Source organism: Octopus bimaculoides, chromosome 28 (genome assembly GCF_046866305.1).
Source record: "Octopus bimaculoides isolate indiv1 chromosome 28, ASM4686630v1, whole genome shotgun sequence".
Classification (NCBI taxonomy): Eukaryota; Metazoa; Mollusca; class Cephalopoda; order Octopoda; family Octopodidae; genus Octopus; species Octopus bimaculoides.
The window spans coordinates 10304501-10330137 of NC_142955.1; the positions used below are offsets into that span (position 1 = coordinate 10304501).

Genomic DNA, 25637 nt, shown 5'->3' on the forward strand with positions numbered 1-25637 from the left:
GTGTCCTTATATTTTCGAACAAGGGAATCTAGCACACCTACTCAGCTCAAAACAATATCAGTGTATCGCGATTTCCAGGTTATTTCTCTTCATCAGCACTAATAATTGTTCGGCTAGAAGTGGCGCTGCCAAATACCCGTTCGAAATATATAGTCTAAAAGTTGCTCTGGCCCCGCATTAGGCACGAAGTTGAAAATTTCTTTGACCCATGACACTCCATGGGCCCTAAGTATTGCATGAATAAAATTTGAATGAAATCAGTTGGGTACTTCTCGAGTTAAGGATTCACACATATAGACAGGCATACATACATTATTAGTTTTATATGTATAGATACACATGCATGCATGCATACATACATTTGTTTATATACACATGTACTCACATACATATACTGAACATTGTATATAAATATATATGCACAAAGATAGAGTGCGTATTGAAGTAAGTTACAACAGTAATTGTTAGTGTATAGAATGCAATGTAAGCAATACAAATTCAATTCCCCGGTGAACCCAGTAACAACAACAATAATAATAACACCAAATGCAAATATTTATTTGTCATAGTGAAAGAAAGCAAAAGATTGATGTCCTGGAAATATTCCAAAAACCATGAAAGAATTGTCTGAAATATCAAAGCCAAGAACTTGGAAAACCTCATTGTCATCCTCTCTGAGGAGTAAATATTTTTCAATATCTTTAGTTTGCAGGTGTTCACTATCTTCAAATGTTTGACTTTCAATATGTCCAGGTATTTGGTAAATATTGTCTTGTGCATCTTTAATGTAAACATATTCATCAACTGCAGTTAGACAAGGTCTGTAAATATTATACTTTGACCTATTATATCGTGGTTGTAGTTTTATTCTCCTGACCAATGACTGTTCTGTGTACCAATCGACAAAGTAGTGATCATCATCACACCACTGTCCCCCCTCTTCCTTCTCCCTCCTCGCAACAACGACATCACCAAAATATGTAACCACTACATCAAACACCACTGAATCTCCCTCTAATTTTCCATATTCTGATGTCTTCCCATGACACACTTCATATTTACACGTCCCATCATTGAGATCAACTACATCTACGTAATAAGAGTTGTAGGCGTTGGGGTCTTTGCAAAAGTAGTGAAAGTTGTTGTTGTAAAAAAACCTTCCGTAATGCTTGTCTCTCTCATGTGGAGTTATGTCTCTAATATAATAACCACCACACACGAGTTGATTGTCGTTGTATTTATAAATTGTGTTGTAGTATTTCTTTGTTTCAATGGTTTCTAAACGACAGAGATCTCTATTGAAGACCATCATTTCTTTACCAAAGACGACTATGAATCGTTCATCTGTCCACCGACATATGCCTAGTGGTTGCTGTGGTAATTGTTTATGTTGAAGTATGTCACCTGTGGTTGTTCTGATTAATATGACAGTGTCTCTAAACAGCAACACACTCACATTGTCATCTAACTTAATTAGTTTAGAGTTGTTGTCCCTAATATCCATACAATCATAATTAACAGGTTCATCGAATGTAGGAATGGAGAGAGGGACTATTGATGTTCTATGCGGCAGTCTCCTCACTGATATTTCATCAATTCCTGACATACTCTCTGCTATGTAATTACCACATCTCACCTTTAATCTACTTTTACAAGTTATTTCTCCTGATTTAGCTCTTTTTTCTCCTCTTTCATCTCCTCCACTATATTTCACTTTATTAATCAATTCATTACTGAATATTTCGTTGTTCATTTGAGATGAAATGGAAGGGAAATGAAAGTCAGAATCAAGCTTTAATAACGCGAAAGATTTCAGAACTTCCAGTTGCTCTCCATCAATCTTTATGCTATCACAGTCAATCAAATTAATATGTACACACAAGTAAATATTTCCCACTTTCCTCCATATTACACCATAAGGTACTCGACTTTGCCAAACTTTATATTTCTCCAAACCTTGTTGCTTCAATTGAAATATTTCTTGTCTGTTAGGAAATGTGGCCAATATGTTTCCTTCTCTTGTAAAACACACACCACCAACCAAACTTCCAGCATTTCTGCAACATAGCAACTTTCCATCTTCATCAAATATTTTAAGATTTCCATTGTTAACTTTTTCACACACAACTGTGTGTCCTTTATCAGAGATATCAATATCTTTTACTTGAACAGGATATATGTCTGTTCGCAAACGAGAAATGGGGAATCTTTCTCGATTAAGCTTAAACAAACCTTCAATATACAATTTATTCCAATTGCTTCCAACAAACCTTGGTCCTTTACAGTTTATACTGGGGAAATTTACATAATCTTTATAAATTCTTTTATTTAAAAATATTTTGTTGTATTCACCAATCTCTGTCCAACACAAAATGCTATTGTATGCGATGAAAACACGATATTTATCCCACACACCATAAATGTACAAATAACTGTCATCAATTGTCATCTTGTTTTTATCACCAAAATACCCCATGTAGTGTCTAACTGAATGTAAATATTGACCATCACTATTGAAGAAAATGATGAATCTTTCATTACCAACAATGATCATGTCATGGGTAGTAACTGCTATATCAAGCATGTCATCATCATATCTACCATGATATTCGTCTCTCGTTAATAATGTTTCAGGTATGTCTATTTGTTTTATTTCATTCACAGTTAAATGTATTTCGTCAATCTCAACAACATACAAACTACATACATCTCTACGTCCACTACAAAGCATTTGATTGTTTGAAAAAGAAGCAATACGGTAATATTCCTTTTCCGTCTGGTAAATTACTAATGACAATGGAAATTCCACTTTTAATGTCAACAGTTGGTTGTTATAATCACCAGTCGTAATAGCTATTGTATTTGACTGCCATCGACACATATTGATACGGTAAACAACATTCAACTTGATCGAATCCAGAATTTTACCATCAAATGTGACTATTATGAGGTTTTTGTTTTTCTTGTCATATCCTACAATTAGGTTATTTCCAGTAATAACCAAACTGTTAATCTCCACTGACTGCTTGTCTCCAAAACGAAGAGGGATGTCATCAAGATGAATATGTCTGGCTTTATCAGAAACTGTCAGATCCTGTAAATGTAATATAGAAGACAGCATTTCACTAACACAGATGTTTCTGGAAAATACATCTACGAAGTCAATGCACATGTTAAGCTGACTATTTGTAACGAGATCGTTAATCTCCAAGTTATGATCATTTAAAGAAAACATACGGTTGTTGTGTATCAGATAAACAAACATTTTATCAATAGATCCACCATAAAGATTGGCGGAAGGTTTCCCTCGAGACAGTAAGACAGTCGGAACCATCTTAATACTACGAATACGACCATCACAACTACTATTATTACTGCAATGACCACCACCACTGATATTAGTGTTGTAGTGAAAAGCTTTTCCCCTTGTAACTATTAATAGCTTTAGTGTTTCATGTTCTATTGCTAATGATTTCACTACAGAGGGAATATCAATTCTATGAATTATTTCAGCCTGATTATAATTTTTAATGGTTAAAATATCTAAATGAGATGGTTTGTCACAATAACAAGCAATTTGACCAATACCCAGCTTACATACCTGTACATAAGGGTGACTTAATGATACACTTCTCACTGTCTTTGATAGGTTTCCAATGACCCTTAATTGTTTCTCTAAGGGTAATGTGACACCTATTTGATTAGAATCCCATTGACATATATCTGTAGCTGTAGACGGCAGAGATAATCTCGACACAATGTCTCCTCCATTAGAAATGTATAACAAGCAATCATGGTTGATGTCGGACACCACCAACTGTCCATTTGCCAGATGACATATTTTGGCAATAAGAAGTTTGTCATTCTCCTTTTCTTTGAGTCGTAGATTTAGATTTCTGATATAAGGATTTTTCAGGTGTAAACAACAGCCAGATGACCAGTCCTGATACTTGTAAAGAAGGACCCTGTTGAGTTGAGTGTCCGGTAGATAAACAGTCCCTTGGAAAACAGCAATGTGAGGGTGAACAGGGAAAGGCAGTTGCCACTGCCATTTAATTTCTCCATATATATCATAACATACAACAATCGACTGTCTCTTGAACAGGACATAATAATAAACATTATCAGAGTAGATGTGATGAGGGTAGCCATAGAATGGAAGGTATTTTTCAAAAAGTTCTTCACCACTTGTCGAATAAAATACCAATTTATGCTTCTTTCCATCTATGACTACAAAATTAATTGGAGTTGCAGCAATGGTGACATTATCGTGTTCCAGGGAAATTTTTTGTGTGATTTCAACTTCCTCCTCCTTAATCAATAGGATATGGACCTCATATTTGTTTTCTCTGGTGGTCAGAGCCAAACACTTATTTGATACAATATTACATATTTTAACGTAATCAGAGTGGACCTTTATTAAAGGGCCTTTGCTTAGTTCAGGACAAGTAATATACTGAAGTCTTTCCATTTCACGATAAAAGACCAGAAATCTGTTTGAGTTCAATTTACATACGATGGAAGGAAGATCAAGTAAAGTTAAATTATTTTGGCTAATTATTTCCCCAGTATCGGTGAATAATATAGCTTTCTTATTCCTATAGATGATTAATATAGAAGATGTTGACATAGGCAGAATATCTGTAATGTTGTAGCATTCCTCAAAGTTAATATGGTCTTCCAAACTGGGGGTACATAGCTGGTGGCTGTATGACATTCTCGGCCAAAATTCTTTATTTGTTGCAATAATATGAGGCATCCCAAAATAATCAACTAGGAAAATGGTACCCGCATCAACAGAAATATACTGGCATTTCATTCCAATTTCTCTCTTTGTTTCATTCCAATTTCTCTCTTTGTCACACCACCTGTAACAGAAATCCTATAAATAATATGTCCCTGGAGGACATAAAAATGGTTCTGGTACACAGTAATGTGAGTTGGAAGGTCCAGAGATTTAGTGCATACCTCAAATAACTGCTGGCCATCCAGATTATAACAGGTAACTCTGTTAATATTGGAAAACGATATTAACACGTTATTCTCTGGGCCTACAGCAATATCTGCAGGTACCTCTTTGGCACTGAATTGATCTGTAATTGTATTATCATCCCAATCAATGACGTATATGGTCTTACAGAACATTTCCACACCTATAAATCTAGAACGTTCTAAATAAGAAACCAAGTAAAAACCCAATTGAAGTGTCTTGATTTTAAAACTGAAAGGATTAATAATAAGGATCATTTTTCGAAAGGGGAGGGTGGCCAGAACAGTGTCTTGACCGATTCTAGTGAGATCAGTGACAGAAGATGGGCAATGAACTTCATTTCTGTCACCATCTTTTGTCACACAACATATTGTCAGACAATGGCGGGAATATGTCACTATTCCTCCTTGTATAACGACAATTTTGGATACCATGTTGTATATATCCTCACCAGATCCAACTATCGCTGCTTCTGTAGTCACAACTGAAGAAAGAGATCGAAATTTATTGATTATTTTTGGTCCTTCAATGGTCTTGTGTTTGTCTTGTAAAACATTTGTCTTCAAATAATGTTTCAGGAACAGTTCCAGTTTTCCAAAAATAATAAATTCTTGATTGTAATCGTTTTCCTTAATGTCTTTCATCAAAATGTCGATTCTCTGTGTAAAATCTTGTAGAAAGTTATTTGTATCTAATCCTATACGTTTTAAAAAAGTACATATTTCCATCCGAGAATTTATCAACATATCAATTTTGTCTTCATATACATTGAATCTTGTATAATATATACGTTTGTAGAAAACATCTTGTCTTCCAATTATTTCCCCCTTTTTATAGACTTTTTGATGTCTTTTTTGTTTTGCTGTTGACTCAGGTGAAGGTCGTTTTTGTGACATTTTTCTCCTTGAACCATCATCTTTCACATATCTATATTTTCTATTGTAGACTCCTTCTCCATCACATTTTACTGTTGAGTCGCAGAAGACACTTTTCAAAGATGTATCTTTTGTTGAAGTATTTGCTGTCCGGTCTTCCATAGTGAATCTATAATAAAATATAAGGAAAACATTTAGCTTTGTGAAAACATTAAAGTTTCAGGGAGATGATGTTTACTTAATTATTTGAAACACACATTCAGGCAGCGAACTGGCAGAATCGTTAGCATGTTCGATGAAATGCTTAGCGATATTCTGCCCGTCACTACGTTCTGTGTTCAAATTCTGCCGAGATCGACTTTACCTTTCATCCTTTCGGGAGCGATAAATCAAGTACCAGTTAAGTACTGGGGTCGATGTAATTGACTATCCCACTTCTCCCAAATTTCAGGCCTTGTGCCTATAGTAGAAAGGATTATTTTAAGCACACAAACAGAACATTTATGCACTTCTCTCAGTGTATTAGGTTATCTAATTAATATTTAAACAGTTTTTTTCTTGGAATAATTATGATTACAAATAAACATCTTATAATCTATTGTAAGATGTATTAATATATTTCATTAATTACGTTCACTGAAAATGATATTTGTTTTCAACACAACAAGGTAATAGGTATGGCTGGGTTAGATTTATTTAACGATAATTAGTCAAAGAGATTCCTTCTTGTTCCAGTTAGATGATCAACCTTAGTATGCAACTGGTACTTAATTTATCGACCCCGAATGGATGAAATTCTAAGTCGACCTTGGCGGAATTTGAACTCAGAATGTAAAGACAAACGAAATACCGCTAAGCATTTCGCCCGGCGTGCTAACGTTTCTTTTTTCTTTATTGCCTACAAGGGGCTAAACATAGAGGGGACAAACAAGGATAGACAAAGTGATTAAGTCGATTACATCGACTCCAGTGCGTAACTGACGCTTAATTTATCGACCCCGAAAGTATGAAAGGTAAAGTCGACCTATACGGAATTTTAATTCAGAACGTAACGGCAGACGAAATACCGCTAAGCACTTCACCCGGCATGCTAATGTTTCTGCCAGCTCACCACCTTAACCTGACATATACAGTAATTCATTCAACATTTTAATCCACACAATTATCATACACAGCATTTATTAACTTGGAAAGCTTATCAAAAGACGTGGTCTGATATAATCCCACTGATACACATGCTGAGTGGATCATTATTATTTGATGTGAAATTGGTACATCCAATAACGTTACACCACTAGCTATTTAAGCAATGTGTTGGTGGATCATTAATGGATTGGATGAGTGCCGATGAAGGAACAAAAACTCCCGAAATAGTCATGTACGCCCTTTACCCATTTTTCATTTTTTATTTCATTGCTGTTTGCATCAGACATCTGGGATATGAATCGTCGCGACAAAAATCAGTGCTGACTATCATTTCTATAGAAAATCTATAGTGATAATCTTAACAAGTATTATTTGTTTACAACTGAGATAATAAAGATTGCTTAATGAATTATATATGGTAGCAATAAGCTCAATTAATGAAAGGTAGGGTCATCCCAATTATATTTAATGTAATGTAGCGTAATGTTTAGGTAATTTAGGTAGCGATGAGAAACATGTATTTTTATGATAAAGGCAGGTGAAGTGTGTTTTGTTTGGTGTTAGATGAGGAGATGTAACTGGTGCAGTTTATTATTATTATGTAGTTTATCAATGATGCTGACTAAGAAATATTGGTGGAGTGTTTAATGATATTCTGCTACTCATCATCATCATCATTGTAATTATTCTCCACCTCTTCCTGGCTCTATAAAATAATAACTTATGTTATTGGCTCCAGGAGGAATGAAAATTAAAAACGCCCTTTTATGTGACATCAACTCTCTGAATATGCATGGACTAAACAACATTTTTTTAAAAAATACATTGATTTCACTTTATTTTTCTGGTTAAATCTATGTTGTTATTGTTGTTGTTGTTATTGTTGTTGACAACAAAGTTTATGAAGAGAAAACCAGATAATTTCAAATATTTCCCCTGTAACACTTGGGCCATTCTACAAGAACGAGCACCAATGAAAGATTTGACATGATTTCTATGGGCCGGATGCTCTTCCTAACCACCAGTCATTATTGAATAATACTTGTTAAGATTATCACTATAAATTTTCTATAGAAATTATAGTCAGCACTGATTTTTGTCGCAACGATTCATATCCCAGGCTTGAAAGAAATGAAGCCAGTATACTCTGGCGGATGTGCAATTTCAGTGTGCATATCTGATTGAGTGTAAGTTATTTAAGAGAAAAAAGTGGGTATAAGCAGCATCGGATGTTGTGTACATGAGAGACGACTGGACTGCTGGGGTCATGCGATGTATGTTGATGAAGACAGCTGCATAAAGAAATACTCATCTCTAATTGTAGAGGGAACCTGTGGAAAGAGACGATGTTTGAAGACTAAGTGGTGAGAAATGATCTTCAGACGTTGAACCTCACAGATATGATGACAAAGGACTGAGGTTTCTGGTAATTAGCTGTGCTTGAGAAGAAACGTCAAGCTAAGTAAACTTGTGGCCATCCATCCATCCATACGGCTCCATACCACCACCCACTGCAGGTCCCTTCACTCCCCTTCAAATACCTACCTGCACACTTATCTACCATACGCCCCTCGCAGCCACTCCAATTTCTCTCACCATCTCTTCCCCATCTCCCAATGCCTCTCCTCATACTCTTGTGGCACTTACCCCTCTTTGCCTTCTGTACTACCTATACCCTCCCCCACTCTTCCCTATGGGTAAGCTCCAATATATCTTCAACGCTATTTCCCTCCCTCTCTCTCACTTAGACTGTCACTATTTTTCTCTCTGATTCACACCCTTTCCTCGCCTTCCTTATCCTACTGGGGTAGCAAGTAGTTCCTCTATAATAAGACAACTTTCTCTTTCCTCATATTATACTCTAACCTCTCACCCGGCACAAAGCCATACTCCTCAATTCCTTTCCTTCTTTCAGCTGAGAGCTCAGTGTCTTGCAACTTACCTGGCGATCCCACTAGTGCTGGTGCCACGTAGAAAGCACTACAAAAAAGCACACAATACACACTGTAAAGTGGTTGGTGTTAGGAAGGGCATCCAGCTGTAGAAACCATGCCAAAGCAGACAATGGAGCTTGGTGCAGTTCTCTGGGAATCCAGCTCCTGTCAAACCGTCCAAGCCATGCCAATATCGAAGATGGACGTTAAATGATGATGAAGTGGAGGAGCATCTGATGCCAAGACAAAGAGATATGAGCAGACTATACATTCACACACACACTCACGCACATATATAGAAACCCACACACTTCTACATACATATACAAACACACATATATGCATTTACATAAACAGAAATACATATATACCCATACATATCTATAAAGGGTAAAGACCCGCCTTCAGTCATTAATGACCATGGGATTGCACCTAGAAAGTTCTATTCTGAGGCATAAGTCCGGGCAAGATTGTTTATGGAAGGCCAGCAGTCATCTATGCATATCAGCCCTCCTCCCCTCTCCATGACACTGATGCTATCCAAGGGAAAGGTAAAGGGGCCGATACAGCTTGGCGCCAGAGACATCGCCACTCATTTCTACAGCTGAGTGAACTGGAGCAACGTGAAGTAAAGTGTCTTGCTCAAGAACACAACACACAGCCTGGTCCTGGAATCGAACTTACTACTTCATGATTGTGAGCCCAACGCTCTACCACTGAGCTATGTGCCTTCACATAATGTTCTTTACCCTTTACCTTTTATCTTTTTACATATGTATATCCACATGCATATATACATACACTCATGCACATACATGGATATACACACATACATATATATATAGTATGGGATTTACCTGTTCTGTCTACTAAACCAACATATCAGACTGTGGTCAGCCCTGAACTTTAGTACAAGGCACTCGCCTTAGGTGCTGAGCAGTAGGACTGAACACAAGACCTCGTAGCTGTGGAGTGAATTTCTTCATCATATACCCATATCCACACCTTTTTTGGAGAGCCACTGAAGACGTATGAGGGCTTTGTTAAAAAAAAGAGGGGGGGGGGGATTAAAAACGGATACAGAGGATTCTAATTGTGGCAGCCCAGGATCAAGCGATAAAAACAAGCAGCTTGAGTAGAAAATATATATGGAGAGAATGTGTCAGAAAAATGTAGAGCCTGTGGCTCACATTGTAACAGAATGCCCCAAGCTGACACAGGAAGAAATAAAAAAAATACAATCTCCTAAAATTTGAAATAGGAAGAATTTGGAGCATGTGAACGGTAAAGGTCGTGCCTATAATAATTGGTGCGTTGTGAACAGTAAGCAAAGATGTAGGCAAATGGCTGAAGGAGATTGAAACAGAATGCCCGGTAGAGTTCCGACAAAAAGTTTGTCTGTTAGGTACAGCAAGGATAATCAGGAGGGTTGTAAGCACTTGAAAAACTGCTGAAAACGTGTAGGTACCTAAGGTTACAAAGAGTAACCCGCTACCCACATAAATCCTATCAAGAATAAGACCAAACTCGAGTCAAACCGAAATAATAATAATAATAAATATAATAACAACAACAACAACAACAACGACGACAAGAAGAAGAAGAAGAAGAAGAAGAAGAAGAAGAAGAAGAAGAAGAAGAAGAAGAAGAAGAAGAAGAAGAAGAAGAAGAAGAAGAAGAAGAAGAAGAAGAAGAAGAAGAAGAAGAAGAAGAAGAAGAAGAAGAAGAAGAAGAAGAAGAAGAAGAAGAAGAAGAATGATGATGATGATGATAAGCAAGCCCGCTACGCATGCAAGGCTCCAGGAGCTCCAACAAAACTTGTGATAAAGAGAAATAATAATAATAATTAATTCGTTTTATTGGCCACACGGGCTAATATCAATTAAAGACATACAAGGACAAAGACAGGACGAAGGTTACAAAAAGGTTTTGTCCGAAAAGGTAGGAAAGTTCGTCTAAACAGAGGAAGAAAACGGAGAAAGATATAATAAATAAATAGATAAATAAATAGATAAATAAATAAGTAGAACTCCCAAAGGGGGAGGCGCTTCGAAAAAGGAAAGGTTACACGTGGAAAAACCCATAAAACCACGGGAGCCTGGTCAGAAAAAATAAGAAAGGGGTATAGAGCCCTTTCTCCTTTTACATTACCTTTTTTTTTTTTTTTTTTACAGGTGTATTCTCAGAATTGGTCCGTTTATACTGGCCATTTTTCCAACAGTCACCCATCTTTCAACGAATTTGCTATGAGACAGCACTTCCCTCTCTACTCTCATCTTCCTTTTCAAGTGGAACTTGAAAAAGTTGATGAGGCCTTGGCCAAAGAGGAAAGTGTCTGTCTTTAACCCTTTCAAACGGGTCCACCATATCACCTCTTTCGCTACAGCCACTAGGCATAGGAAAATTGCCTTGCCCTCCTGGTTAAAGGAGGTCGGCGGGTCAATTCTCACGATGGATCCAGCTGATAGCCGGATCCGTCCTACACGTGACAGTAGCTGTTCGATATAGACCCACAGGTCAGCAATGCTCGGGCACTGGACGAGTGCGTGCAGAACGGTTTCGTCGTCCTGAGCGCACCTCGGGCAGGCCCGGTTGACGGCACTTCCATGTCGGTAGGGTTTATCTCGAACAGGTAGCGCACCTCGGTAGCACTGCCAGGCGAGGGACCTTTGGAAATTATCCATGGGCCCCGGCCCGAAAGTTCTCCTGAACAGACTGCTTAGCTGATTATCCTCGACGCCTAGAGTTTCCCCGAGAACGTCGTCGCACTTTTCTCCCACTAACCCTCTATAGAAAGCTAGAGTGGATCTACTACCGATCGCACTGCCCGCCTGACTGAGGGCGGTGAGAGCTTGGCGGCACTCGAGGTGCCAAGCGCCCTTTCTCGGTCTACGTTTGATCCAGGATTGCAGCTCTGTTAAAAAACGAGCTGCGGAAAATCGCGTCTGACGAAAGGCGACCACACCTGTTCACCGTCCAGGAAGCGCTTGAGATGTCGTAGCCTGAGCGCATGTTTGCGCATCAGCAACCACGGCATGTCAAGGCCTCCGTTCAGCGGCTGTTGACAGCAGATAGAGCGCCTGACCAGTGGTACCTGACCCTTCCACAAAAAGTTGAAGAGCAAGCGTACTATCTTCGTTAACCAGCGGTCGGGACAAGGGACGACGGTCAAACGGTAATAGATGACGGATGCGATGTACGCATTCGCTACCTCCGCTCGACCTTTCAAGGAGAGCTTCCTCTCAGCCCATTTCTGGGTGAGGTTGGCCACCCTGTTCGTCACTTCTTCCCAGTTTTTCTCTAACTGGAGGTCCGGACCGAACCAGACCCCGAGCAGTTTAACGGGTCCGTCTGTCCAGCGCCCTACGACGCTGTTGGACGGCATGGACTTGCCCCTCCAGGTGCCTAGTTGCAAGCCCATTGACTTTTCCGCGTTAATTTTCGCACCTGTCACCGCTTCATACTCGTTTAGTGTCTCGCCAATCAGGTCAATATGCCTGTGGCTCGACACCATCACGGTAACGTCGTCGGCATAGGCAGACACGCTCCTTCCACATCCCAGATCACGCGGGACGCCCCTCAAAGCCTCCAACTTCCGCAGTAATGGCTCGAGAGTCAATACATACAGAAGGGAGGAGAGAGGACACCCTTGGCGAACCGAACGCGAGATGTTGAACGGTTCCGATAGATGGCCGTTCACCCGTATGACCGAGCAGATGCCGCTGTATAAAGCAGCTATCCACCCGCGGAAGACCGGACCGAAACCAGCTGCCTTGAGAACAGCTGCCAGGTATCGATGGTCGACCCTATCGAAGGCTTTAGACTGATCTAAATTGATCAAAGCCCCACCCGCGCCAGCTTCGTTACCCACTCTCTCTATGATGTAGCGCATGAGATGGAGGTTGTCGTGGATAGACCTGGTCGGCACAGCGCATGTCTGCGCCTTGCCGATCAGTTTGCCCACGACAGGCGCCAATCTCTTGGCTAGCACCTTGGCCAAGATCTTCAACTCTGTGTTGAGCAGAGTGATGGGCCTAAAGTTCCCTATAATGTCCCCCTTGTTTGGGTCCTTTCTTAGCAAAGCCACCACTCCCCGACAAACAAAAGCAGGAATTCTCCCGTTTTGTTGCCAGTTGCAGTAGACGTTTGCCAAGACGCCCGCAAATAAGTCTGGCATTGACGTATAAAGCTCGTAAGGCAGACCATCCAAACCCGGCGATCTACCTCTCGTGCAGCCTTTCATCGCTTCCCGTACTTCCCAGGCAGATATCGGTCCTTCGCAGCACTCGGCCTCGCTGGTCGAGAGTTGCGGCAGGCCGTCTAGGTACACACCGAAATCTGTTCCGTCGTCCGTCCTACCGTTTGTCCCGAACAATTGAGCAAAGTGCTGCTGAAAGGCCGAACACATCTGCTTCGGTCCCGAAATCTCGCAGTCGTTCTGGTCCACCAAAGACCGAATGGTCGCTCTGTTGCCACGCTTCGCCTCAACCACGCGGGCCCATCGAGCGGCCTTAGTCCCCTCCCCGCTTACCGAAAGTGCTTTAGCTCTGATAACGCAGCCTTCATGCTTGGCATCAAAGTGTTGGTCGAGGGCCAACTTCGCTGCTAACACGTCGGTTGCGATGCCTGTCCCAAGAGCCTCGTCTAGTTTGTTAACTAAATCCCGCTCTGTTTTCTTACGTTCTACAGCTAGAGCCTTACTAAACCTAATTGATTCTGCTCTAATTGATCGCTTCAGGGCGAACCACCAGTTGTTGTTGATGATTGCCCCGGTTAAAGCCCTCTTAACTAATAAACTAATCCGGTCTCTGTAGGCTTTGCACGCCGTTGTCGACGTGTTTAGCTTCCAGTAACCGGGGCCTTGTCTCTGGAGACTATCTAAGTCGACCGTACAGATCACGAATTTGTGGTCCGTGTAGCCGACTATGTTGAATTGTGGACACCCTATGCTATCCTTATCCGCTGGCCTACAGAAAACTCTATCTAAGTACGATCTAGACGACCCGATGCGATTAGTCCAAGTCCACATTAGCACATTCGGGTTGTCTAGTCGATACCTGTCGGACAGCTGAAAGCGTTTGAGCAGGTTGGCGAGGCTCTTGCATCCCCCTTTCCTATTAGATGCTCCCGCACCCACCCTATCGATACGTTCGTCTAGGACAGCGTTCCAGTCCCCAACTAGCACTAAAGTGCGAGAAGTACCTAGGAAAACCTCCAGACGTTTGAAATAATCCGACTGCCCTGCTCCTGTCGGAGCGTAGGCAGCCAGCAGTCTGAAAGCAGCGCCATCACTACTATCGACGTCCAGGACCACCAACTTACCTTCCGGATCCAGGAAGACTGCCCTTATTTTCAAGTCTAGGCCTTTCCGAAATAGCACCGCAGTACCTCCACCGCCCGCTCCCGGCCGACACGGAGATAGGAAAATCTCGTACCCGCCAAAAAGGGCTGCGAGTTCCTGCGGGTTGGAGAGCCTGGTTTCGCTAATGGCTGCTACATCTACACTGTAAGACCTCAGGTCGTTCAACAGGTGACCTTGTTTCCAAGGCGACCCGAGGCCTCTCATATTTATGCTTCCGATTCTGAGAATTACCATGTTTTTTTTTTTAAAGGAAAGTATTAGAGGAGAAAAGGCTCTACTTACTGTTTCCTGGTGGGGTGGCTCCCCTATGTTTTCGTGTGGGTGTCTCCACTAAATTTTGATAAAGGCTCTGGGAGAAGCTTCTCCCTAGCGACCCAACATCATTCGGAAACTTTTCTTTTATTTTATTATAGTTTTCTTGGGTTATTTTTAGTGTGAGTATGTGTGCTGGTGGTGCGTTGTGTAGGGGTATAATGAAATTTGTGGTGTTTGCATTTGTATTGTTTTTTAGAAAGTCTAATAAGTGTTCATTTTGTGTGTTGATGGCTGTTACGTTTGTGGTGTGTGTGAGTGCTGGTGTTTGCGGTGGAGAAGGTGTTGCTATTTGTTGTGAGTGTGTGTTGTTGTTGCCGATGATGTTGGGAAGCTCACCTTTTTCGCGCCTCCCCTCTTTGTCAATTGTTTCTTTTGTCTTTCTTTTTCGTTTTTTTGTTGGTGGTACAGTTTGCCACTTCCCTTTTTCACTATCAGTGTTCGCACAATCCGAGCTGATCTGATCTGGAAAGGGAATGTTTGTCGGATCTGGTGAAGATTCTTTTACAATTTCTGTTGTTGCTGGTTCTGTTATCTTTTTTGGTGTGGAGGTTCTTGGTGTTGGTGTTGGTTTGGTGATGGATGGAGATGGTGGTGTCGCTTTTCGTGGTGCTGGTGGTGATGGTGTTGGTGATGATGGTGTTGGTGGTGATGGTGTTGGTGGTGATGGTGTTGGTGGTGATGGTGTTGGTGGTGATGGTGTTGGTGGTGTGGAGGCTTTTGGTTGTTGTTGTTGTTGCTGCAATTTTCTGTTTTTGTCTGCCTCCATTCTTTGCTTGTAGATGGGGCAGTCTCTTTTTAGGTGTTTTTCACTGCTGCAGAGGTAGCACTTTGGTCTGCGCCCCTCTACTGCAATGTGTATTCTACTGCCATCCGGCAGGTTTATGGCGTCGGGTATGGTATTTATGCTATCTTGTTCAATCTGAACAAGGAGATGCATTTCCATGCCCAACCAGTTTTTTTCTTTTACTCTGTTCACCTTTAGGATAGTGGCAGTCTCTTTAATGTCGAAGAGCATAGCTGCCACTAGCCAGGAGATGTTCAGTTCTGGTGGCACATGATTTATTTTTATTTCTGTCACACGTCGACCAAGGTATGTCGGCACGAGTAATAATTCTTCCGCCTTTAACGGTGTTGTAGAGTGCCGGATGGCATCCTCTTCCGTTGGGAAGCGCACTTCCACTGTTCCAAAGCGCTTCCCTTTGGTTACGAAGCTTTTTTGGCCCCATATCGGCTTTAGAGCTAACTCCAATCTCTGTGGAGTAGCATTCTCCATCTTTTGGTATTTTGTATTGAATACCTTGTATACTATTGTTTTTCTTTTCGTTGCTTGTATTAATGCTTGTGGAGTGTTAAGGAAGACATTATTGCCATCCCTTCTTAACAATTCCGTGGCATTCTTTATTTCTGTCATTGTCACTTGGATTTCTTCTGAGCTCTGCTTAGCTGCGGAGGCGAAACCGTTACAATGGCTACTGGTTGTGGTCTTGGTACTGTTGCTCGTGTTGTTTACTTTGTTTTCTTTGTTCTTTTTTTCCTCCTCCCTCTCCGGTGTAGAAGCAATGGTGGAGGTGAGGGCTGGGAAGTCAGCAGCAGAGAGTCTGTTAAACAGACCTGAATCAGGAACACTGTCCACTATGGCGTCAGCTGGGCGAGGTGGAATGTGACTTGACCTGTCATTCTTTTTGTCGGGGAGTGATGCAGAGAGAAGAGAACAGCTGGCTGCTCTTTTCACTGGCATTTTGCCTTTTATGGCATTAACTGGGCGGGGTGAAAAAAGACTTGACCCGTCATTCTTTTTGTCGGGGAGTGATGCAGAGAGAAGAGAACAGCTTGTTATTTTTTTCTGACATTTTTCAGATATGATACGTGTGAAATGTGAAAATGGAAGTTTTTCAAACGAAGAATTCACCCCTAAATGGGGGAAATCTCGCCTAACCGACTAGCTCCGCAAGAACCTAGTCGGCTTGGCTACAACAATATATAAAATTTAAAACAGATTTCAAAAGATTTCCGGGTAAAAACGGCAACAACTTACAGAGCTTCGGGAGACACGTCCATCCGCTTGAACAATAATAAATAATAATAATAATAATAATAATAATCTTACAATAATTCTGCTTGTCGGTAATGCTTTCACGCGATTAGAGAAAAAGAAGGAAAAAGAAAAAGAGGGAGAAAAGTGGAAGAGAGAAGCGTCCATGACATGAGGGAGAGGAAATGTAATTGTGAGCTTTCAGGTGATTAGTTGAAGGGGAATAGAAGAGAAAGAAAAAGGAGAGAGAAAAAGAGAATACAGGAAGAGTGAGACAGAAAGAGGAAAAAAGAAAAGGAGGGGAGAGAAGCATCCATAACGTGAGGTAGGGAGAACATAATATTTATTATGTGGTTAAAAGAGTTAGTTGAGCGTAGAGGAGGAGCGTTAGAAATATAATTTTAGCAGAGGGGTGATGTTCTGATGGTGAGGTTAAAGAAAGGCACTAACTGGTGTTAGTGTGTTTATGTCCACGTAACGTAGCAGTTCGACAAAGAGACCGGTAGAATAAGTGCCAGGCTTTACAAGCTAATAACAAGTGCTGGGATCGATTCATTCAACTAAAATTCTCTAAGGTGGTGCCCCAGTATGGCTGCAGTCTAATGAATAAAACAAATAAGATAGAAGATATATATATATGTATGTATATATATGTGTGTGTGCGTGTGCGTGTGTGCGTGTGTGTGTGTGTGTGTGTGTGTGTGTGTGTGTGTGTGTGTGTGTGTGTGTGTGTGTGTGTGTGTATATATATATGTATGCGTGTACATTTTTACATACAGATACATTCATACATTGATAATTGTATACACCACATGCACATCTAGGCGTATGCACCTATGCACACGCCTATATACATTCACATGCATGCATCCACACACACGTATGCACATAGATAAATGCATATGATCATAGCTACATACATAAGTACACATATGTACACACATACAAATACAGTCTCCGTTCGTACGTGTATTAGACCATATCCAGAAAGTTTGCTGCAAACATTTTTGCCCCAGGAAAATTCGCCTCAGAAAGTTCACCGCATAGGAAATTTTGCCATAGGAAAGTTCGCCACATAGGAAAGTTCACCGCATAGGAAATTTTGCCATAGGAAAGTTCCGCCACATAGGAAAGTTCACCGCATAGGAAATTTTGCCATAGGAAGTTCGCCACATAGGAAATTTCACTAAAAAAAGAGATGAAATACTCTCTTGGTGTACAATTGTTTCAACCAACCTATCTCTTATATTATTAGAGAAACCAATAGGGAGGGGTAAAGTAATTTCTTAACTTATTAAAATTTCTTTATTCAGTCGACAAAATACTTTTGGGGGATCTTTGTGGTTATCGCCACTGCATGTGGAAATCTTTAAAAAAAAATTTTTTAATGTATCATACAGATGTAAGTTTTGACGCTGAATCCGAATTTATTATTCATTTATTCCAGAAAAATTTTGCGAAAATGTTACAGGTGTTCAAAGTTTGATAATTTTCAGAATTTTCAGGCAACCAGAATACAGCACGTTCATTGCCTCTTCCATCATCTGTCACAGTAGCGAGAAAGGAGGCGGGGGCACCGGCATGTCAAAACATTAAACTAGCTACAGTAAACAGTGAAAAACATAAAAAAATTCGCGAGCAAATTTGATATTTAAAAGCTACGAGCAAAGCAACAGGAGTTGCTAGAAATAACTGTCAAAACATTAAAATATACACGAGCAAAGTAAACAGTGAAAATCTTTAAAACATTCACGAGCAAATTAAATATTCAAAAGCTACGAGGAGACCAACGGGAGTTCTAGAAAATAAGTTAAAACATTGCTTAAAACAGACATTTATTAGTTGAAAAACTCAAGAACGAAAGTTTGCAAAACACTCTAGGATTTTATAAAACAAATTATCTTTCTAAACATAAATCTACAAAGAGTCAACTATGGAACGGCGTGTCCCACACCGGCGTTTGTTGCCACGTCTTTAAGATGCCCAGGTACTCTCAGTTTGTTGTTTACACTCAATTTGGTGGCTACACACCTTGTGTGCATGAGCAACATCTTTGGTTACTATGGAAACAGACTTCTTTGCAATCAGCTATGGAACACGTGACGCTTCTTTGCTTAATATGCCAACAGAACTTCATGGTGATGTGTAAATTATTCGCTTCTGATTGGCTAAAATACTCAAATTTTGCAAATTTTAAAGGCTAATAACTTTTTAATTATGAATTTGTAGGAAAAATGAATTTCGTTTAATAATTAGTATGCAAAACTTAATCCATATATCAAATTAGAAAACAATTGGAACAAAATTGTAAACAGTGACGATAACCACAAAGATCCTTTTTTGTGAAGCCAACCCATTATAATGTTTATGAACGTTTGATTCTAGTAGTCTAATACAGGGGTTTTCAAACTGTGGTCCGCGGACCACAGGGGGTCCGCGGACCACAGGGGGTCCGCAAGGACAAGACAGGAGGTCCGTGGACAGCAAATACTTTTTATGGGCAATTTGATTTTATATATGTTTTTTAATCGAAATCTTTTAATTGACAATAAACCTATTTGTTAAATAAATAAATGTAAAAATGTTATTTTAAGCAAATATTAATGTATAAATTTCATAAGCGTTTATAAGGGGGTCCCTAAGGTAAAGCCTGAAATATAAGCCAAAAAGTTTGAAAACCCCTGGTCTAATACATAGGTTAGCTGAAACAATTGTATACCGAGGGAGCAATTAATTTTTTTCGGTGAAATTGTCTTGCGGTAAAATTTCCTATGCGGTGAACTTTCCTGCGGCTAGAAATCCTGAGGCAATTTTTCCTGCGGCAAAAATGTTTATGGCGAATGTTCTTAGAACCGTATTAGTCACCTTGTCATGTTACATACACAGTTTTAAGTACCACTTCAAATCTTGAAATATCTTTCGAATGACATCAAGGAGTCCACCATTCTCCGACCCCAGCACATAACCATTGCTGACTCACCCACTTATCAGCCTTGCAACAGATAAAAGAATACCACGTACACATGACGTGGTCTGGAGATTGAGATACGCGCGCGCGCGTGAGAGAGAGAGAGAGAGAGAGAGAGAGAGAGAGAGAGAGAGAGAGAGAGAGAGAGAGAGAGAGAGAGAGAGAAGAGAGAGAGAAGATGAATGGAGAAGAGTTGGACATATGAAGGATATGAAAGAGAGGTGGAGCTTATTGCGTTTATTATTGATTTTATCATCATTATTAATTATTACAGGCCTTGTGCCTATAGTAGGAAAGATTATTATTATTGTTATTATTATTACTACAGAAAGCGTCGAGCTGGCAGAATCGTTAGCACGCTGGACGTAATGCTTAGCGGTATTTCGCCAGTTACTACGTTCAAATTCCTCTGAGATCGACTTTGCCTTTTATCCTTTCAAGGTCGATAAATTAAGTACCAATAAAACACTGGGGTCGATGTTATCGGCTAGTCTCCTCCCCCAAAATTTCAGACCTTATGCTTTTAATAGAAAGTATAATTATAATTATTATTATTATTATTATTATTATTATTACAGAAGGCGTCGAGCTGGCAGAATCGTCAGCACGCCGGGTGAAATGCTTAGCGATATTTTGCCCTTCTCTGCGTTCTGAGTTAAAACTCCGTCGAGGTCGACTTTGCGTTTTATCCTTTCGGGGTCAAAAAAATTAAGTACCAGTGAAATTCAGGGGATTTTATAATCGGCTAGTCCCCTCCCCCAAAACTTCAGGCCTTGTGCCTATAAAGAAAGGATTATTATTATTATTGAGTGAGAGAGCAGTGCATGCCATCAAAGTGACACTGGTGTATATGAAGCCCAATATACCCATCATGACGACCAGTTTGATAAGGGTACACTAGGCACATGCATCGCAACCATATGTACGCGACATGGTGATCTCATAAGAAGATAAACAGCGCATGACCTTGCAGGTGGGGCCCAGTTAGTCAAGTAGCCCATCCTGCTCAAAAGGTCCCTGAATAAGGGCCGTTTAAGGATGTTGAACGAAACACCTATGTTTCTAGAGGTGAATTATTTAAACTCCAAAGAATTCATCTCAGCACTACTTCTGCTCTCCCACTACTTCATGATCAGAGATGCACATATCGTCAGCCACTAAAGGACATGCTTAACTGGTTAAGGTCAAACAACTAACAAGCAAATCTGTGATATTGAGCAGAATATTTGCTGTAGCCCATCTTTAATACCAAGACAAAACAATGTTCATGATAGCGCTTCCAATCTTATTATTACTACTACTACTACTACTACTACTACTACTACTACTACTACTACAGAAGGCGGTGAGCTGACAGAATCGTTAGCACGCCGGGTGAAATATTTAGCAGTGTTTTGCCCGTCTCTACATCCTGAGTTCAAATTCCACCGAAGTCGAATTTGTCTTTCATCCTTTCAGGGTTGATAAATTAAGTACCATTAAAACACTGGGGCCGATATAATCGGCCAGTCCCCTTCCACAAAATTCCAGGCTTTAGGCCTTTAGTGGAAAGGATTATTATTATTATTATTATTATTATTATTATATTTGCTGCGGAGTACATCGGACGAGTTTTCGAATACTCCAAGTAAGTCCTTTTGACAACAATTGTTTACACCAGTTTGGTCCCGTTTTTTGGTTTACATTTTGTTCCAAGTTAATAGAAACACCAGGAACCTGTCAATGGATTTGTGTTTGTTTGGCCTCTTGCGGAGGTATATTTGGTACTCTGAATAAGTTCGGTGGGCGTTTAATCATATATAATTCAACAAGATGGCGGAGTGCACCTTGAAAGAGTTAAAGGAAACTTCCCTCTTGCAGTTCTAGTGTCTGCTGAAGATTCCTCCCCTTCCCTCTGTTACTGGCAACAATACAGGAGAGCGGGAGAACAAAAGGGATGGAGAAAAAGTACAAAGTCCACCTCGCAGTAACATCAGTGGCAACATCAGCGGCAGCAGTGACAGCAGCAGTAGTAGTAGTGGTAGCAACAACAATGCGAGAAACAGCAGTGGCAACATCAGCAGTAGCGGTGGAAGTGACAGGAGGAGCTGATTCAGCTGCCCAACGGGATGGAACTGCGTGTTGTCGTGGAAAGCAGAAAGCTCAGATGTGACATTTGCGGGGCCCACAAAGCACCTGAGAGCCTTCTGCCACAAAAGTTGGGAGGTACGTGGCCACACTTGCACCCCCAATAACAGCAACAGCAGCAAAAGAGATCTTTTCATAAAACGGTAGCCTCATCTCCAATAACAACACTGTTCTGACCTCGTCTACAGAATTCATATTTTTTCCGTTCAAATGATTTTGAAGACTGCAGAATAAATGATAATCAGATGTCCGGCGAATATGGTGGGTGGGACATCGTTTCTCATTCAAATTGCTCCAGCTTTTGGAATGTCATCCTCGCTATATGTGGCTGAGCATGATCCTGACCTTTCGTCTTGAAACCAAAGATGGTCATCTTTCTTCTAGTGCTGACTTGAATGACTGGTTGAATGACAAATCCAAGTCCGTCACCTGTAGTTCCGTCCTCATTTATGCTGTTGTTTGTGTTAATTCTATTATTCATTACTCTCATGTAGAGAAAAGTGCTGATAAGGTGTCACAACCACCAGTATTTTTATCAAGACACCATCTCTGGAAGGGTTTGTCTAAAAAGACTCAAAAGGGCGCTTCTACCCTTGGAAGTTTAAGTGAGCTATCCTGCGCTGGACACCAACCCAGTATTCAGACCTCCACAGCAGGTGCAAGAGTTGTTATTTGGATGGTTATTGACTCCTCAGAGTTTATCTGCTCTGAGACAGGTTTTTTCTTTCATCCTGCAGGGTGACCAACTAGCAAACAACATCCTCCTCCCAAAGCATGCTTTGTGGGGTGGTCGGTTTAGTCGCTGACAGCCCGACAGCTGAAAAAAGATCTGCGAAGGATAGGTAGAAAGGGGTTGCAAAAAAGGGGAAGTTTAGTAGTTAAGTTATTATTATTATTATGTTTGATGGATATTAACATTTGCCTTATAAGTTTGGCTAGGCTGCTAGTAACAAACACGTGGGCTGAGGAGGTGAATTTACAGCAAGCTAGTCTCAGAGTCTGATTGGCTTGTCACACACGGTGTTTAATTTGTCTAATAGTGATGGGAGGGGTTTGAGGAAGAATTGGGGCAGTCTGGAGGTAAAAGGGCTGCTTAAAGGAAGGGATAGAGAGAAAGAGAGAGAGAGAGTGGGCGTATAGAGGAAGAGAGACAGGGGTGAGAGAGAGAGACAGGGGTGAGAGAGAGACAGGGGTGAGAGAGAGAGACAGGGGTGAGAGAGAGAGACAGGGGTGAGAGAGAGAGACAGGGGTGAGAGAGAGAGAGACAGGGGTGAGAGAGAGAGATACAGGGGTGAGAGAGAGAGGGACAGGGGTGAGAGAGAGAGAGAGACAGGAGTGAGAGAGAGAGAGAGACAGGGGTGAGAGAGAGAGAGAGACAGGGGTGAGAGAGAGAGAAAGACAGGGGTGAGAGAGAGAGAGAGACAGGGGTGAGAGAGAGAGACAGGGGTGAGAAAGAGAGAGAGAGGGATGAGGGAGAGAGAGAGAGAGGAGATACACTGTGTTCTTATAAATAGGGTCAGCATGGGAGCGGTTTATTTGATAGAGCTGCTTTCTGAATGAATGTTTATAAATGAAGTATACAATTTCAGGAATGCAAAATTTGTACAGAAATATATATAAGGAAGCGATACATAGGCTTAAACTGAATGTAACAAAAAAGAAAAAAAAACTCGCCTACTGTTTAAAGTGTCCTCTGATTGTGTAGCTGATCATCATCATCATCATCATCATCATCATCATCATCATCATCACTACTACTACTACTACTAGCGGACCCGTGAATATTTTATGGAGTTAATAGTAAACCTATTGGGTTATTTCTGAAAACTTATCCAAAAAACCTGAAGGCGTATCTTGTGTTGTGTCTGTATGGAAAGATAGTTGCTCATTTGCTACTCATTGAAAAGGGAAATAAATTAGAATACGATGATTACTTAATGCACTTTATATATACACTTTATATACTTTATGCACATAGCACTCATAAAATAAGTATTCACTCTTATTTTTCCCATAAACAAAGAATAAAAATCCTGTACATATGATACAACCTTTAGTTAAATTGCATATATCTGCCACGTAAATAAGCGTGAATATTTCAAAGAATTGCACTTAACAGAAACTTAGATTTACCTAACAGGAAAATGAACTGACAAACAGTTAACTAACTAAAAATTAAAATTTTAAAAGTAAAGTAAAATAATTTTGCCAAAAATAAAACAAAGAAAACATCTAATTACTTAAATAGGCTTAAATTTTACTATAGTCAAACATCTGTATATATAAAAGGCGGGATGTGTGTGTTTGCGTGAACGTGAATGTAATTTATGCACTCCACAAATTAGCACGCATGTCGCTCCAATTTTAGGGGGACATTCGTCATGACCCTAGCTGCATTTTCGTCAACTTATTTCCCCCAGAGGCACCAACGAATAGCAGTAAAAATAAATTTTCAACCAAAACTTTTAACAATTTTCAAGTCGGAGAAAATCACCATTGTTTACAACAGGAGTTAAGTCCCCTTCTAGCGACGAGCAAGTTTTAAAGAGTTTTGTTGTTGTTTTTTTCCATCGATGAAAAAGTGTTTTGTTGATAAACGGGCAACATACACGCACACATACGAACATGTATGTGTACAAAAAATATGTTTGAAATTGGAGTACGTACGTGCGTATGTGTGTGTGTTGCCCATATATATATATATATATATACATTTATATATATATATATACATTTATATATATATATACATTTATATATATATATATACATTTATATATATATATATACATTTATATATATATATATACATTTATATATATATATATACATTTATATATATATATATACATTTATATATATATATATACATTTATATATATATATATACATTTATATATATATATATACATTTATATATATATATATATTTATATATATATATATACATTTATATATATATATATACATTTATATATATATATATTTATATATATATATATACATTTATATATATATATATATTTATATATATATATATACATTTATATATATATATATATTTATATATATATATATACATTTATATATATATATATACATTTATATATATATATACATTTATATATATATATATACATTTATATATATATATATACATTTATATATATATATATACATTTATATATATATATATACATTTATATATATATATATACATTTATATATATATATATACATTTATATATATATATATACATTTATATATATATATATACATTTATATATATATATATTTATATATATATATATACATTTATATATATATATATATTTATATATATATATATACATTTATATATATATATATATTTATATATATATATATATTTATATATATATATATTTATATATATATATATTTATATATATATATATTTATATATATATATTTATATATATATATTTATATATATATATTTATATATATATATATTTATATATATATATTTATATATATATATATTTATATATATATATATTTATATATATATATATTATATATATATATATATTTATATATATATATATTTATATATATATATATTTATATATATATATATTTATATATATATATATTTATATTATATATATTTATATATATATATATTTATATATATATATATTTATATATATATATATTTATATATATATATATTTATATATATATATATATATATTTATATATATATATATTTATATATATATATTTATATATATATATTTATATATATATATATTTATATATATATATTTATATATATATATATTTATATATATATATATTTATATATATATATATATTTATATATATATATATTTATATAT

At 38.6% G+C, this 25637-nt stretch overlaps 2 protein-coding genes and 1 long non-coding RNA gene across 3 annotated transcripts in view; all 3 read right to left on the bottom strand.

Annotated features, from left to right (window-relative positions):
• Positions 1–25637, bottom strand: part of LOC149130536 (uncharacterized) — a 61762-nt gene that overhangs the window by 28616 nt on the left and 7509 nt on the right. The gene's annotated exons all lie outside the window — the stretch shown is intronic.
• Positions 538–25637, bottom strand: part of LOC128251192 (uncharacterized) — a 28430-nt gene continuing 3330 nt past the window's right edge. The window contains 2 exon segments of the mRNA XM_089344156.1: positions 538–4804; positions 4807–6034. Coding sequence (XP_089200282.1) covers positions 557–4804; positions 4807–6027 — 5469 coding nt within the window. The 5' untranslated portion in view covers positions 6028–6034 and the 3' untranslated portion in view covers positions 538–556.
• LOC149130537 (uncharacterized) lies at positions 14582–16687 on the bottom strand. The gene has a single exon (XM_089344161.1). The coding sequence runs from the start codon at positions 16358–16360 to the stop codon at positions 14582–14584; it is 1779 nt and encodes a 592-aa protein (XP_089200287.1). The 5' UTR covers positions 16361–16687.

What these genes read in the sequence shown, in the direction of transcription:
- LOC149130537 (XM_089344161.1), bottom strand. Translation starts at nt 16,360, where the DNA reads ATGCCAGTGAAAAGAGCAGCCAGCTGTTCTCTTCTCTCTGCATCACTC.